Source organism: Dunckerocampus dactyliophorus, chromosome 1, assembly GCF_027744805.1.
Source record: "Dunckerocampus dactyliophorus isolate RoL2022-P2 chromosome 1, RoL_Ddac_1.1, whole genome shotgun sequence".
Classification (NCBI taxonomy): Eukaryota; Metazoa; Chordata; class Actinopteri; order Syngnathiformes; family Syngnathidae; genus Dunckerocampus; species Dunckerocampus dactyliophorus.
This window is the reverse complement of record NC_072819.1, coordinates 22,814,125-22,829,975: the sequence shown is the minus strand read 5'-3', so window position 1 is coordinate 22,829,975 and position 15,851 is coordinate 22,814,125. Positions and strand designations below refer to the sequence as shown.

The 15,851-nt window shown below is 40.4% G+C and overlaps 1 protein-coding gene across 4 annotated transcripts in view; it reads right to left on the bottom strand.

Annotated features, from left to right (window-relative positions):
- Positions 1-6,155: 6,155 nt before the first annotated feature.
- The window catches only part of LOC129170207 (kelch domain-containing protein 8B-like), a 177,458-nt gene continuing 167,762 nt past the window's right edge, over positions 6,156-15,851 (bottom strand). For all 4 annotated transcript variants that reach the window (XM_054757555.1, XM_054757636.1, XM_054757794.1 and 1 more), the window contains one exon: positions 6,156-11,562. In XM_054757555.1, the coding sequence (XP_054613530.1) occupies positions 11,366-11,562 (197 nt within the window). In that variant the 3' untranslated portion in view covers positions 6,156-11,365. The remainder of the gene's footprint in view (positions 11,563-15,851) is intronic.

The following is a 15,851-nucleotide window of genomic DNA, read 5'->3' as shown; positions in this document are numbered from 1 at the left end:
TCAAGTACACGATGACTTTTTGTATTGGTTTCCTTGCTTGACTGGACTGGAGGAAGAAAACAGCTTTTGTGGCACATAGATGAAACAAATACGATGATGAGACAAAGAAAAGGAGAAAAAGATGCAGTGGGTAGCAAATGGAAGATATGTTACACACAATGTGTTCATTAATAGCGGAACTAGGTTGTGCACCTTCTACTTTAACACTCCTTGTTGTGCCTTTTGGCCGCACGGTGGTCTAGTGGTTAGCACGTTGGCCAACACAGTCACAGCTTGGAGATCGGGAAGACCTGGGTTCGATTCTCCCCTGGGCATTTCAGTGTGGAGTTTGCATGTTCTCCCCGTGTGCGCGTGGGTTTTCTCCGGGTACTCCAGCTTCCTCCTACATTCCAAAAACATGCATGTTAGGTTAATTGACCACTCTAAATTGTATGAATGTGAGTGTGAATGGTTGTTTGTCTATATGTGCCCTGCCATTGGCTGGCAACCAGTCCAGGGTGTACCCCGCCTGTCGCCCGAAGTCAGCTGGGATAGGCTCCAGCATGCCCCCGCGACCCTAATGAGGAAGAAGCGGTATAGAAAATGGATGGATGGATGTTGTGCCTTTAAGAATTTAAACTCGGGCCAGATATATAGAGTAGAGGTTTCTAATGGCAACACAAGGGCTTATGAGAAATTAATAAAATTTTAAGCGGATAACAATTCACTGTAATGAGCAGAAAACTGTAATGTGTAAACTAAAACGGAACATGATTATTTTGAAAAAATGCCGAAACTCCCAAACCACTTTACAGTTACGCAAAAGACATTTTGTAACTATGTTTCTGCCTTGTCTCCCTGTCCTTTCTCCGTTATGTGAGGCATTTCCCCATGAAACAACATAATGAACTTGACTATATTATGCGCATTTTCTGCCTAGCAACAAGTGGTTGATACATATAAGAAGTGAATCTTTCCAAATTGCAATGTAACATCAAATATTGACTTGTAATGGAAAATGTCCTAAAACTATTTCCAGGATGACCTTCAACATAACATGTATGTTTCTATGCATTTTGGCCTTTTGTCACATGAAACAACAAAGTTTTGCGTGGTGGAGATTCAGTTTGCAGAAGTTACATGTAGATTGCTTTTGTGACAATAATGTGCCATTATGCATAAATCAATAAATACATGCATACATATATCCAGTACCAGTCAAAGGTTTGAAAAATGTCCTAATTCGATTTGATGCAAAAGTGTTGGTATTGTAAAAGTGTCTTCTATCTTTAAATGATACTTTATGCCTTCAACACTATAGTCCCGGACATCCTGCTTCATAAGGAAGGGGACACCTCTCCCCTCTATTCACCCTCCGCCCACACACAACCCACAATAACAGCGGCTCAAGTAATTGTGGAACAAAGGAGGCTGCGCCCCAGCAAAGCAGCAGGTCTGGATGGAGTATCATCATGACTTCTGAAAGCCTGCACGTGGGAGCTGGGCGACCCTCTACAGCGCATCTATCTATCTATCTATCTATCTATCTATCTATCTATCTATCTATCTATCTATCTATCTACCTATCTATCTATCTATCTATAGGTAGGTAGATTGATAGATAGATACATACTATATATCAATCTACCTACCTATCTACGGTATCTATCTATCTATCTATCTAGAAGCTCGCCCTACTCACTGTATTCCCCTCCACCTGTCAGTAGATCAACGGCTTCCTGACTGACTGGAGGCAGCAAGTGAGGCTGGGGAGCACCATATCCAGCTCCCACACCATCAGCATTGGCGCCCCCTTGGGGTGTGCCCTCTCCCCTCTGATCTTTTCCCTCTATACAAATGTGACTTCACCTCAGGCGATCCAGCTGTCTATTCTCTGCACCTCCGTCTAAGTTTGCTTTGGCCCCGCTACCAAACTGGACAAGGGCAGACTGCAACGGACAATCAGGGCTACAAAGAAACCATCAGGACTAGCCTGGAACTGTATCGTTCCAGAGCCAAGAAGAAGCCGGGCAACATCTCTGCTCATACCTGTTCCAATTCCTCCCTCAGGCTGTAAAACTATTGAAATACTTAATATTTATTGAATATTTAATAACACAGCAACCTCTTATGTATGTATGTATGTATGTATGTATGTATGTATGTATGCACTACATACTGTTCAAGACGGAACACTGTGAATTTGTAACCTATAACATTGTAAATACCAAAATATAAAAGTCCTATAACGTTCTATGTAAATATGTATAGTAGTATTCTCCTTCTTCACCTTATTGTATTGTATTGTATTGTATTGTATTGTATGTACTTTATTGATCCCACAGCGGGGAAATTTACTTGTTACAGCAGCAAGCAAGCTTATATGTAAACTTATTTACATATTTACACATAGGCATTGAAGTCTCCCAGTACAACTACGGATTCACCAGCTGGGGTGCTCTCCAGCACCCCTCTGATGGACTCCAAGAAGGCTGGGTACTCTGAAGTCAAGTTTCCCCAACCCGAAGGCGTAGGGAAATGACCTTCTCGTTCACTGGGGATGACATGGAGGCACCAAGCCGGGGGGCTAATAATAAGCCTCCCCCCTGCAGCAAATCCAAGGTAGAACAAGGTCCAGCCCCTCTCGAGGAGTTTATTTCCAGAACCCAAACTGTGGGTCAAGGTCAGTCCGACTATGTCTATTGTATTGTATTGTACAGAGCTGCTGTAACTGGCAGCCACTCAAGCGGCGCCATTTTGAAAAAAAAAGTCTAGTTGGAATGTCTAACTTCTCGCAGAAGTTTGGGCTCCTTCCCCACCAAAGAAGTGACATTCCATGTCCCAACAACCAGATTTGGTCGCCGAAGACTAGGTCACTCAGGCGATGGCCCTTGACCGCCACCCAAAAACATTGCACAAGTGGTGGGTCTACGGGGGGGAGATCCCGTGTGGCTTCTTTTGGCTGGGCCTGGCCAGGCCCCACGAGTGAAGGCCCGACCCCGAGGCGCTCGCCTGCAAGCCCCTTCCCCGGGCCTGGCTCCAGGGTGATGCCCCGGTATCCCAAGTCCAAGTATCCCAAGTATCCCTCCTCTTGTGTTTGTTCATAGGGTCCTCCGAATTACTCTTGGTTTGTCCCGTCACCTAGGACCTGTTTGCCTTGGAAGACCCAACCAGGGGCCTATAGCCCTAGAAAACATAGCTCCTAGGGCACTCAAACACCTCCTCCACAATAAGGTAGTGATCCACAGAGGGCTTTTTTTGTTTCTGTTAAAAATATCACAACGTTTTCACAATGAATTCCCTGAACCCTGTATGTTGCAAATGACACGTTAAACGAGTGTGAAAAGGAAAGTGTGGTTCATCTTTGACTCCAAAATCAAAGTGATGTGAAAAGGCTTTTTGTTCTGTTGCGTTTTGATGTCAGCTTCATCTATTATGGATGGGGTGTAAATGAGCTCATCACAGAATTCTATACTGCACACTTTTGAAATGTTTTTTTTCAATTAACACAGACAGGAAACAAATAAAACAAGGCTTTAAACGGCGAGTCAAAATATTTTATTACTATAGAACAGGAGTCAGACTGGAGGCACTACCTCACATTTAGCATAGGCACTGAACTACTGCACTGCTGGGACAACCAAAGCCTGCCACTGGCTGACTATACACATCATCATCATCATCAACCTGAGTGACAAACTGACTGATGAAACAGAGAGCGTATATTTTCTACACTACAGTAGAAAGTCAACTGCTGTCTTTAAATACACAGCCTTTACACGTTGTATTCAACACAATGTAGTTTCACATTCATCTGTTACAGCAAACACCTACACATCATAGGATTAGCATTATTATTATAAAAAGAAATTATTTTTTGATTTTTGATTATTTTTGATTGTTTGGGACACATTGTACTTGTCAGACAGCGGCAATCACATTCAACACAATTGGTGGAAGAATTTACTGCTCTGGTCCCTGTTTGCCGCGATGCCCTTACATATAGGTGTAATTCTACCTCTGTTATGGCTCTGATACTACATCAAAAAAGTGGAAAAGTGTCGGGTTGACTTATGTTGCAATAACCAAAGTATGATGAAAAGCAACATTTTTAAGTTGGCACAGTTTTTTATAGGTATTTAGTCTCAGAAAAATTTAGTTGGATTTCATAAACAAGAAGCAAACACTGCAATTAGCACAAAAATGACCTATTTTGGGTGTAATTTGATCAAACTTTTTTAATGTACCGTACTGACCAAAATAAAAGACAAACCCTATTTGCATTTTAAAAAATTAAAGACAAATCTTTTTACACCGAATATACGACAACCTGTCATTGTCATACTTTTTTCTTCATATTTGGGTCAATACAGTCTAATAATTATTAGTATTCTAATAAGTATTAGTATTTTAAGAATATATGAAAACATAAATCCATAACCGCAATATTGAATATATTCTAACAAAATATAGCATTTTGAGCATTGCGTGGGCATTTATAAATAACTCTTGAAGGTGAAGGTACTTCTTCAGTATCACTCAATATTCCATGTACTAACTACAGTATGACTAAAGATCATTAGTATAATACACAGTACATGGGCAGTAAAGCATTTTAACATAAGCAATACTACTAGAATGGTCTCACTTCCCAACATGTCCTACATCATTTTTGGAGCACTCCATCCAGTGCAGTAATCACTTTTGCACGCACGCACGCACACACACACACACAAAGCAACACTTCACTGAGTGCAGAAAGCAATTACCCATCATGTTCATCACTGTAGAAAGAGCACAGTACAGCACGAGAAATAAATCACAATAGGAGAACTCTTTGCTCTTGTTTCACAAAATGCATCAAAACGTCTTGAAAATGATATAGGGGTGTATCGGTACATGTATGTATTATCAGATTTTTTTAGTACGGTACAGAGGCATACCACATAGAACACATTAGAAGTGAGGCACAGGAAATCTCATGTTTGTCTCATGTAAGTCATGTCTCTACTTTGTAAGCAAGTGGTAGTTAGTGCCAAGGAGAAGCCAGAGCTTGAAAATCCTCTTCCATCTTTGAAGTCTTCCAGTTTTGAACAATTGGCCTGAAATTCTTAAAATGGACAAAGACAGGTGGATAGGATGAAGGCAGCGTGCCGCCCTTGTCCAGTAGAGATAAGTCGCAGGGCTACAAACTGGAATTATTAATGCTGCACTCCAGCCAATAAGGAACTTTACAAAAAAAATTAATTACAGACTGTTGAAAGTGCTACTGTTGCACTTGGCAAGGGCCAATAAAAAAAAAAAAACACAAGTTCAAGGCCGAAAATGTGCCCGGCATATTCTAAAAATAAGCTTAATTCACTATTAATTTGTGTTGCAGCACAATGATCTGCATTACATTGATATTCTGTGTACTATATATATATATATATATAAAACTGCTTTTTGTGTAAATTATTCTGTGTACTATATATATGTGTACTATATATATATATATATATATATATATATATAGTACACAGAATAATTTACACAAAAAGCAGTTTTATGTTTTGCATGTTGTTCTTTTCAAGTACCCAAAATGAACCAAACTGTGACCTTGAAACCGAGAGACTATCAAACCGAGATTATCGCGTACGTCACACCCCCTCGTGAATTAAGCATTTTGGAAAGCAGGAGCTCACATCTGAACAACAGCACAGCAAATGTGCCACCTCATAACCTGAATCCACAACACAAAATAACACAAAAGCAAAAAAAAAACATTCTCATCTTTCAAAGTCATGGTCTTTTTTTTTTTTTTTTTTTTTTACCGAAAAAGCACAAAGAAATACTAACGTTCGAGGAACATATTGATGCTACCTGCAGCTGTTGAACTGTCTTTACTGAACTTTCCCAACACAAACACATAAATGTGCAAAAAATAAATGAAAGAATAACACAGCACAGCCACAAATGCTGATGCAGATACAGCACACACGCATCAACATCTTCCGTGTGTCCTTTTTAGTTGGGACCTGACTGTTTGGTGTCGGTAATGATATGATGATATGCTGGGGAACCTTTTGCTGCAATGCAGGGACCAGAAATGCTGGGCCCCATGCAAAAAAAAATCACATTGGTGCCCCGCCCTCACCCCACCCCCTCACCCCCCCCACCTGCTGCAATGCATCACCTTAACGCAAAGCTACTGCTTGTCCACTCAATATCTTTACAAGAGTGGTAAGGTGTGTGTGTGTGTGTGTGTGTGGGTGGCAGTAATGTTAACAAAGGGAAAAAAAACAATAAGGCAAAAAAAAAAATTAGTCAACTTGTCATAAATATTTACTGTATATTTTAATCAATATTTGATTGCAATTATAAATAATGCAAAATTAGTAAAGAGTTTAAAAAAAAAACATTTAGCATTTAACAATTAATGTGTCCTAAATTGCCACAAACAATTCTAAATAAATAATTTGCTGAATGACTTGTTAACCTGCCAATACATTCATAAATAAATGAACAAATCATTCTAGTGTACTTGTAAATAGTTTCACTTCAGTCCTGTAGGTGGCGGTAATGCTATTCGAGTTACATTTTTGGGGGGTAGAAAAACAAATCATTTGTAAATTTACTCTGTATCATGTTCCTAATACATTTATGATTAAATAAATATATTATTGTTAAATAAAATGTAATTATTTTTAATTATAAATAAATACTAACTAAGAAAATAATTCCACTTAAGCCTTTGCAGTGATGCTGCTATGGCTTAGTAAAAAAAAAGGAGGAAAACGGGGTTGAATTATTTACTCATATGCAAAAAATTTAAAAAGACATAATTATTACTGAATGATAAAAAGTAATGTAATTGATGAAGCAACGAATAATCCTGAATCCACACTTTGGATCTTCACCAATATGTAATGTGTGCGTACTTCTCCCAGGTTGAACTCCTTGTTATAAATAATAGTAGTTTTTTGAGTAATCAACACTAATATAATGTCACTAACTCTAAATGTATACTGAAGTTCCTGTCATGGGAGTCAGTTTGTCTTTCATTCCATTCCATTCCATTTTCCTCCGCTTATCCGGGTCCGGGTCGCGGGGGCAGCAGGCTCAGTAGGGAAGCCCAGACTTCCTGGTCCCCGACCACCTCCTCCAGCTCCTTGGGAGGACACCAAGGCGTTCCCAGGCCAGCTGTGAGACATAATCCCTCCAGCGTGTCCTAGGTCTTCCCCGGGGCCTTCTCCCGGCTGGGCATGCCCGAAACACCTCACCAGGGAGGCATCCGGGAGGCATCCGGACTAGATGCCCAAGCCACCTCAGCTGTCTTTCATCCTGAGTCTCTATTTACATACACGTAGATGCTGCCTTGTGCGCACCATCATCCTCTCATGGCCTGCTTAAACGCTCCAGCATGTAATTGCCGTCTATCAACCTGCTACCAATGAATCATCCTGAAGCTCTCTCTTATCCTCCACTGGCTAAGAACATGGTTCTACTTCAATGGTGAAAGTAACCCCACATGGATGGAACATGGAGCCACTGTGGCTTTTAAAAAAAAATACACACACACACACACACACACACACACACAAAATGAAAGAACCAGGACCACCTTGTATGGCTGTACAATTCTTTTGAGGGATTATTTTGAGCAGAGGAGGACACTGCACAACCTCCAGATGGCTGGTCTAATAATAAATACTAACACAATCAAAAGGGTGCACATCATGGAGAACCAAAAATAACCAATTGGCATTCTATCTGAGCTGCACCAGCCTCTCATCTCCCTAAAGTACGTATGGGCACATTGACACTAAGGCAGTGCTTCTCAAATAGTGGGTGGGGAGGGGGGGTGAATTGTCAGAGGGAGCGTGACAGCCAGAGAGGACCTTCAATATTAGTGCAGACCTGCCAACATGTATGAATTTGTCGTACTCAGCATGCAATTTGACACTTAAATACGCTTGGATGCTTCACTGCTCTCCATTTTGTTGCATTTCAGTTTCGAGTTCAGTTTGTACAGTACAAATGAATAAATAGATATCAGTTTCTTAACAATGTTTCAAGTTGGAGGGGGGGCCGTAAAACATTTCTGCCCCCTAGTGGGGGCATGAAAGAAAATAACTGAGAAGCACCGCACTAAGGCTACATCCACACTGCAGGGTATGATGACCAATTCAGTTTGCTTAGTTAAACTTCAATCTTTTTATGTAGTTGTTCACATTAACAAAACACACAAAAACACAATGTCACATGGCCCTAACTGAGACATTGGCCACAATGTCTCAGTCCTGGCGCATTTGTGGCAGTTTCAAGGATTGTGTGCAACCGGAGTCAACAATTTCTTAACCAAATTATTTTTTACAAAGGAGATGAAGAAGAAAGAGGATAAAGCTTTTGGCAGTGGCAGTTTGTAGAGAACTTACTGAGACGTTCCAAGGAGCATGTGGGTAAGGCGTTGCAGCCAGGAGTTGTGGGACAATTACGTGAGTTGCTTCATGGACACAAATTTTTAAAATAATTTTCAGATGACAAGAAGAACTTTTGCTTGCCTTTCCCCAAATCTCACATCGCAATACACACCTTTGGATAACGTATAGGTCGGCTCGACAGTATGCGACTTGAACAACTGTAGGAGCATCGGATTTACACTACCAGTAGTGAGAGGCGCGCTCACATTATTATTTGTGTTATTTTTTATTCTATTCTATTATAAAATGTGTTGCTTATCAGAAAAAAATGGTGAAGATGAATTGCATGAATGAAATGGCACATCTTTATTACGCACACAAATGTAGCCGTGAGTCAGCAATCGTGCCACGGCTTTTGGTTTATTTTGACTCTTTGTATTTTATTTCTGTTGTCAAATGTGTCATTTATCATTAAGAACTGGCGGGGATTAATCACATTAATGAAATGGCACGTCTATTACGCACACGAATACAGTTGCAGGTAAGCAAGCACCCCGTGGGTTTGACTTACGGATTATTTTGAGTCTGTATTTGATTTATATTCTGAAACGTATCGGTTATCATTAAGAACCGGAAAAGCATGATCACCATTAACTAAACAACACGTCTTTATTACTCCTACAAATGTAGTCGCAGGTGCGTTTGACTTTTTTGTCTTTGTATCCTATTTCTATTATGAAATGTTATAATAATAATCGGTTATTATTGAGAACTTGGGAGGAGCGATTTCGTGTCTGTGCATGTCTTGCAATAGCGCCGTGCCACAGCCCCCTTCTTTCAGGATATTAAGTGTGCCATACTTGGATACATTGGATCAACGTGTTCACACGAGCAAAATGCGACGTACTTAAGGTGTGAAGCGTGGTACAATAGGCCTAGTGTAAGCACACCCTAACTGTATCCGTATGTACTACATATTGCATCCTAAAAACATAAAAATGAGACAATGCAACAATCACAATGGTGGGCACTCCTGTACATAAACAAGGAACAATGGCAACGACTGTCTCGTTCAAACTAATTTCACGCTTCAAAAGGTTGCTCAGGTTGCATCACCTTGAGATGATTTCTACTTCAAAATGTGTCAATCTGAGGTAATAAATTCACTGTGTTGCTGTCGTTCTTTAAAACCAAGGGAACAAATACAACATGTCAGCAGTGATGGTTGATAGTGTTTACAAAGGATCAAGGGTGCTACACTTTAAAGGTGTAGCACAACAAATTCAACCACAGCCAGCTTGATTTTCTAGCAAAGAGAAGCACAGTGAGTGTGGTCGAAGGTCACACACTTTAGTTCACTGCAAAATCTGAGAAATCTAAGCAACAGTTCAAAACAATTTTTTTTAGACTCATGCTCAAAAATGACATACCCAAAATAAACGTTTTCTGTGCATCTAGGTCTATGTGTATGACGGAAAAAAAAGTCTACATTTCTATTAAAATCCCTCTTATAATTATTCTCTTACAGCCTAAAAAACACAGAAATGATGTTGTTTAATTGTAGCAACATTTGTGATTCAGTTGGTAATTATTTTGCTTTTTTAAAGTAATATATCTGATATGCTCCGTGATTATTTAATCCTGTTTAGATTTCAGTTTTTGCAGTGTCCAGTGGTGTTGCTTGGCGGCTGTTATTAGTAGCAGGGTTCATGACTGGTTTAAAAATCTGTCTGCTTATGTTAAATTGAACACATTTTTCACCAATTTTTAATATTTACAAATTAATTTAAGCCACACTGTATATTCCCCTTGATGCTTTAACACAGAGGTTCCCAACCAGTGGGACATGGGCCAATACACAGTTATGGGTGGGTTTTAAATTGCCATTTTTAAGTTGAGAACTGTGCTTGCATCATCTATTTGGTAAATAAAGGAGTTAATTTACTTAAAATCAACCAGAATGTTTTCATAAAAATGGGGTATATTTTCTTGAGGGGAAGCGGTTAAATATATTTAGAGATACGTTAAAATGGAAAGTTAAAATTTTACCCGCAGATAGCCATAAATTACTTTATACCTTGTAATGTTTTTAGTAATTTTTTAACAACTAAAAGGTGTAGTTAGTAATGATATACCACTACATATTTCATTATAGCTGTTTAATTATCACCAATAACCTGGTTCTTCTTTCTTATAGTGAGGCATGTACAGTGGTACTCGGAATCATTGCAAATTATATATATTTGCATTTGCAATTTTCTTAAAAATGCAGTTCCTGTTTAAGGCAGGGGTTGGCAACTTTTACGATCAAAAGAGCCATTTTGCCCTCTCGCCCACTACAGAAAAATTGTCTGGAGCCGCAAAACATAACAGCTTATAAACTTTTAAAAGTTGTAATCTTTCTTACATTTTCTTGCCTTGCCCAAGGGCATTGGTCATCCAGGCTACGCCGCTGCTCAAGCAGGCTGTAGACAGACTCTGATGTTGACACTGTGGTCTTCAGCAATGCTAAGTTCCAAACAAAAACAAGAGTATTCCTTCAACCACCATAAGAAAAAACAGCATTATAGAAAAACAATGCCACAGCAGCAGCAGGGGAGCGTGACACATATATGGCCCTATGTTCCTTTTAGAATATCCACAAAAATACCCTGCTTTTATTCTGAAAAATGCTCAACAGTTCAAAGGCATGTGATTTTTTTAGTACACTGTAAGTGTGTGTATTTTTTTGCTCGTTTTTGTGCATCTTCTGCAGAGAAGACAAGCTGTCTCTCCTTCTTGTCAGTCACAACAATTCAAGCTGTCTTTGTATTTGTCAATCCAGCTCTGTCAGCAAATATCTAGAGATGCCTTTTTGTGTCTTTAACAAAATGCCTGTACCATCATGAAGATAGAAAAGTACATGTGGAGAATACTTTCTAGCTCCATGTCATCTGGCTTGTTTCCAAACTACATTGAATAAATCATCAGATGTTGTGTTATTGTCACACTGTCTCTTGTAAGCAGAGAGCTTCTACGGCATTGCTCGGCCCCTGTGACACTCCACCAATGACGAAAAGCATGTCGGGGGTCTGCAGGAGCGCAGACGAGCAGCGGGCAGTGGGCATGGGCGCCACGTATTCCCAACGTCGCTTTACTGGGTTGTAGCTCTCCACGGAGCCCAAAGGTGAGGGTTCATTGCCTGCAAAGTAGAGATAGAAAAATACTGCAGTCATTGCTTCTGTTTATATGACTACACACACATACACATTAATATTATATTAATTAAAATTATGTAATAATAATTTGTATTATGTATGTAATACAAATGAATAAAACTAAGTAATAATAATGATACATTAATTTAAAACGTCAATACTTGACTAAAAACCTATTTTAAATATATACTGTTCATTATTTGCACCAAAAAACAATTTATTATTTATTAAACATTAAATCATGGTGTTTCCTATCAAACATTTTGTAAGAATATGCTTTTTCCCTACAAAAGAGGTCTAAAACATTACATTTGTGCATTCTTATGCATGCAATACAACAGGTGGCAACTAACGACTTCGCCTCAAGCGAGTCAGAGCTTTTATTCCTGTCACTCACACACCAGTGATCCAGGGAAATGCAGCCGCGACACATAGACCCACTCGATAAAATGTGAAACTACACAGGAGTTATGATGCTAATGTTAAGTTAATGGTGATCAATGAAGGAGAGTCAACAAACAACTAGGTTGCTATTTCACTAATACTGATAATATATGATAAAATGTTTTTTTTTTTAATTCTTAATTTTTTTTTTTCCCAAACTGGTTGAACAGTTAGGGTTCCCAAATTCATTAATTGAGCCCTAGCATATTGCAAAATATCAAATTAAACATCAGAAAATTTCACACATTATCTCTTGATGACAAAGGCAAAAATGCTTTCTCTGTTTGAGCAAGGTGGGATTGTTGAGCTGCATAAGCAAGGCCTATTGCAGCGCACCATTGCTGCTGAGATTGGATGCAGTCATGCAGTCATTTGAAACTTCTTCAAAGAAAGAACAAAGAACAAAAAAAGTGAAGTGGTAGACCCCAAAAAAATAGCCGGAGGATCCAACTGGCTGTCCGTCAAGACGCGGGACCATCCTCGGCCCAAATAAAGGTTGTTACTAGTGCCGAGCGCAATCCAATAACCATCAGATGGCTTCTGCGGCAGAAGGGATTTAAGAAGAAAAAACATCTTAAAAGGCCTCCTCTCCTTCAAGGCCACAAAATTGTCCATTTGGAATTTGCATCAGAGCACCAAACATGGGACATTGAAAGGTGGAAGAAAGTTGATGAGATAATGAGAAAAAATGGAACCATGATGGTCTTGATGGCTTCCAATGTTACTAGCATGAAATGGAGATCCCACCTGTTTTCCACATGGCACAGTGGAGGGGGTAGCATAATGATCTGGGGTGCTTTTTCCTTCAATGGAACAATGGAGCATCAGGTTGTGAAGAAGTGTCAAATGGCAGCTGGCTATGTGGAGATGTTGTGGGGACATCATGACAGAAGGGCCTCAGCAGACTTCACCAGCATATTCATGGCAAAAAGGGTCACCGAAACAGTGCAACCTGTGATGATTCCTTTTTCCAACTTGTACCAGTCTGAGGTTGTGGATCCAGAAGAAAAAAAGTTTTAATAGTAGTCCAGAGCAAGATCTACGAATTTTCCTGGAACATGGTGTCCGTACAGTGCCTCCTCGACCTGCTTGTGGGGCATGCATGCACCCATAGGCGTTTGCGAGGTCCAACCACAGTACCACCAGGTCCCCCTTGTTCTCTTGGGCTTCTTTGATAAGCTGGGTGACCACACCCGTGTGCTCCCAATACCTTCGGGATGCAATGCTAAAGAATAGCTTTTCCTCAACACTTAGCAGAGAGATAGATCTGAACTGATCAATGTTCTTTGATTTTTCCTCCTTTAGAATGCACACACTTTTTGAAAAACGCTACTGGTCAGCCACATTTCCCCTTCTCCATCACCTTCAGGATCTTCCAGAGCCTGTGGGGCGACTTTGGGCAGTTCTTGTAAACTCTGCATGGTACGCGACTTGGTCTTGGGGCTGAGCTACCTCTTGTTTTCGTGACCCCCTCCTGGATCTCTTTCAAGCTAGGCTCCTTCCCATCAAATTCCAGAGTTGGTGCAGGTGAGTCAATCAACAGCTGGCAGTGGACCAGGTCTTGCTTGCTGGTGTTGTCGCTGAAGGTGTGTCTTAGGTGGTGGTCAGTCTCTTCGATGGAGCAGGTTAGCTGGCCGCTGCAGTTCTGCACGAGCAGTTGCTTGGTGAAACCAAATGGATTTGTGAGAAAGGCAGCCCTCTTCCTGGCTCTCCTTTTTCTTCTCCTCCTGTGCCCCTTCGCTCTCCTCAAAGTCAATAGTTTCTTGCAGAGGACTTTGCACAGCTCTATAGTGGTCCTCTCTCCTCTTTCCATGCCTCCTTGAACGGCCACTCCAAACTCTTCAGCTCTTGCCTGACCAGGTGAATCTTCTTTGCTTAATTCTCATGGTGTAAGAGGCTCTTATTGCTGCTCTCCTCTCAAATCTCTCCGCTGCTAGACACACAATGATGGTGGTCATTCTGTGGAGGTGTCGACTAACTCCACCGTTGGCTGATGTTTCCAAGATGTGATCAGAAAACATGTTATTGTTGCTTGAATCAAACGTCAAACAACAGCATCAGTCATCCCACAAAGGCTCCTAACTGAAAAGAATCCTACGAATCAAACAAATAAGCAGTGATGGGAAAAAAGGCAATTTAAGTGAGGAATAGCCCAATATGAACACTCATATTATATTGTATTTCTCCTGACTCACCTTTCTTTTTAGCAAGGTAGCAGGAAGAAACACATTTAAATGCAAATGTACTGTAGAGCAATATTCATTAAATGTTCATTACTTCAATGGCACATTTGCCTACCCGCCAGACTGACTCTACAAGGTATTCACTTCAATTAAAGTAGAGAACCAGAGGGCCTATTTAAAGATGAAATGTTACCAAATGACTTATTTTGCAGCGGTGGCTTGTATTATACATTTCGTTAGCATCAGGTTGTTTCCATTGAGACTGGCGTCACGTGGTTAAATTTATACAAAAACACATACATCACACACTCTTCCTGCAGCTCAAAAGGCTTCCTGTCATGACTTTGATGTCGGTCCACATATGTCACGTTCATTCACGATAGCTGCTTTAATCCTCCCTTTGTTGCTTTCCTTCAATTCTGCATACGCCTTTCACTTTTATTCTATTTTCTTAGCATTACTATTCTTTTTCTTTTTATATTCTCTCTCATCTATTTCTCCTATCTCCTCTTATCTCTGTCGTCCCTCACTTTTTTTTTTTTTTAGCGCTATCCTCTTCAAGGCCTCTTGTCTCAAACAATCTTCCTTCTGTCTTCCTTTACCTTTTTTCCCCCCTCTAATTTACAAAGCGATTCATCCCAAGTGTTTCATTTATAAATAGCAACCAAGTGGTCCTCTGTAGTAACAATAGCACTTTTTCTCATAATATGATATCATTATAATTTTGTAATAGTATGGCTTTTACTCAAACATTATTATGAATTAATAGTAATAAGCATACCCCCGCGACCCTAATGAGGATAAGCAGCATTGAAAATGCATGGATGGATGGACAACTAATTTATCTGCTTTAACGAAGAGCCCGTTCTCTAATAACCGCTGTAAAACCAGTTGGAGTGTCGGGTATGTTCCTGGATGTTTTGGGGAAAAATCAGGATGTCATCCAGATAAACAAAAGAAAAAACGTTTTATCATGTCGCAGAGGACGCCGTTTATGAGGCTTTGAAAAACTACCGGGCATTAGTAAGGCCAAAAGGCATCAAAAGATATTCCAAGTGGCCCATAGGAGTCTTAAATGCAGTTTTCCATTCGCCCCCCTCCTTAATCCTAATGAGATGGTACACGTTGCGCAAGTCTAATTTGGTAAAGACGGCGGTAAAGTGAAGAGATGCGAAGTCCATAAGAGGGAGCGGATACTTGTTTTTTATGGTTATGTAATTAAGGCCATGGTAGCCAATGCATGGATGGAGTGTTTTGTCTTTCTTCTCTACAAAGAAGAAGCCAGCTGTCACCGGGCAAGAGGCACAAATGAGACTGGCTGCGAGGGAGGAGAAGATATAGTCTTTCGTGCCAGTTGCTCGGGTGCAGATATGTTATGTAGCTTAGAGATTGGCAGAACAGTATCAGGCAAAAGCTTAATCGTGCAGTCGTAGGGGCGATGCAGAGGGAGAGATTGGTATTTATCCTTGCTGAATACCTGTTTAAGATCATGGTACTCCTCCGGTACCTTGGACAAATTGATCTCCTCCACGGGGCTACTCCGTACCGGAGGAGACGAAACAGCCGAGCGCAGTTAATGGGCGTGGCTCCAGCAATTAATGGCCGGTTTCGACCAGTCAGTGGTCGAGTTGTGGAGACGTAGCCAC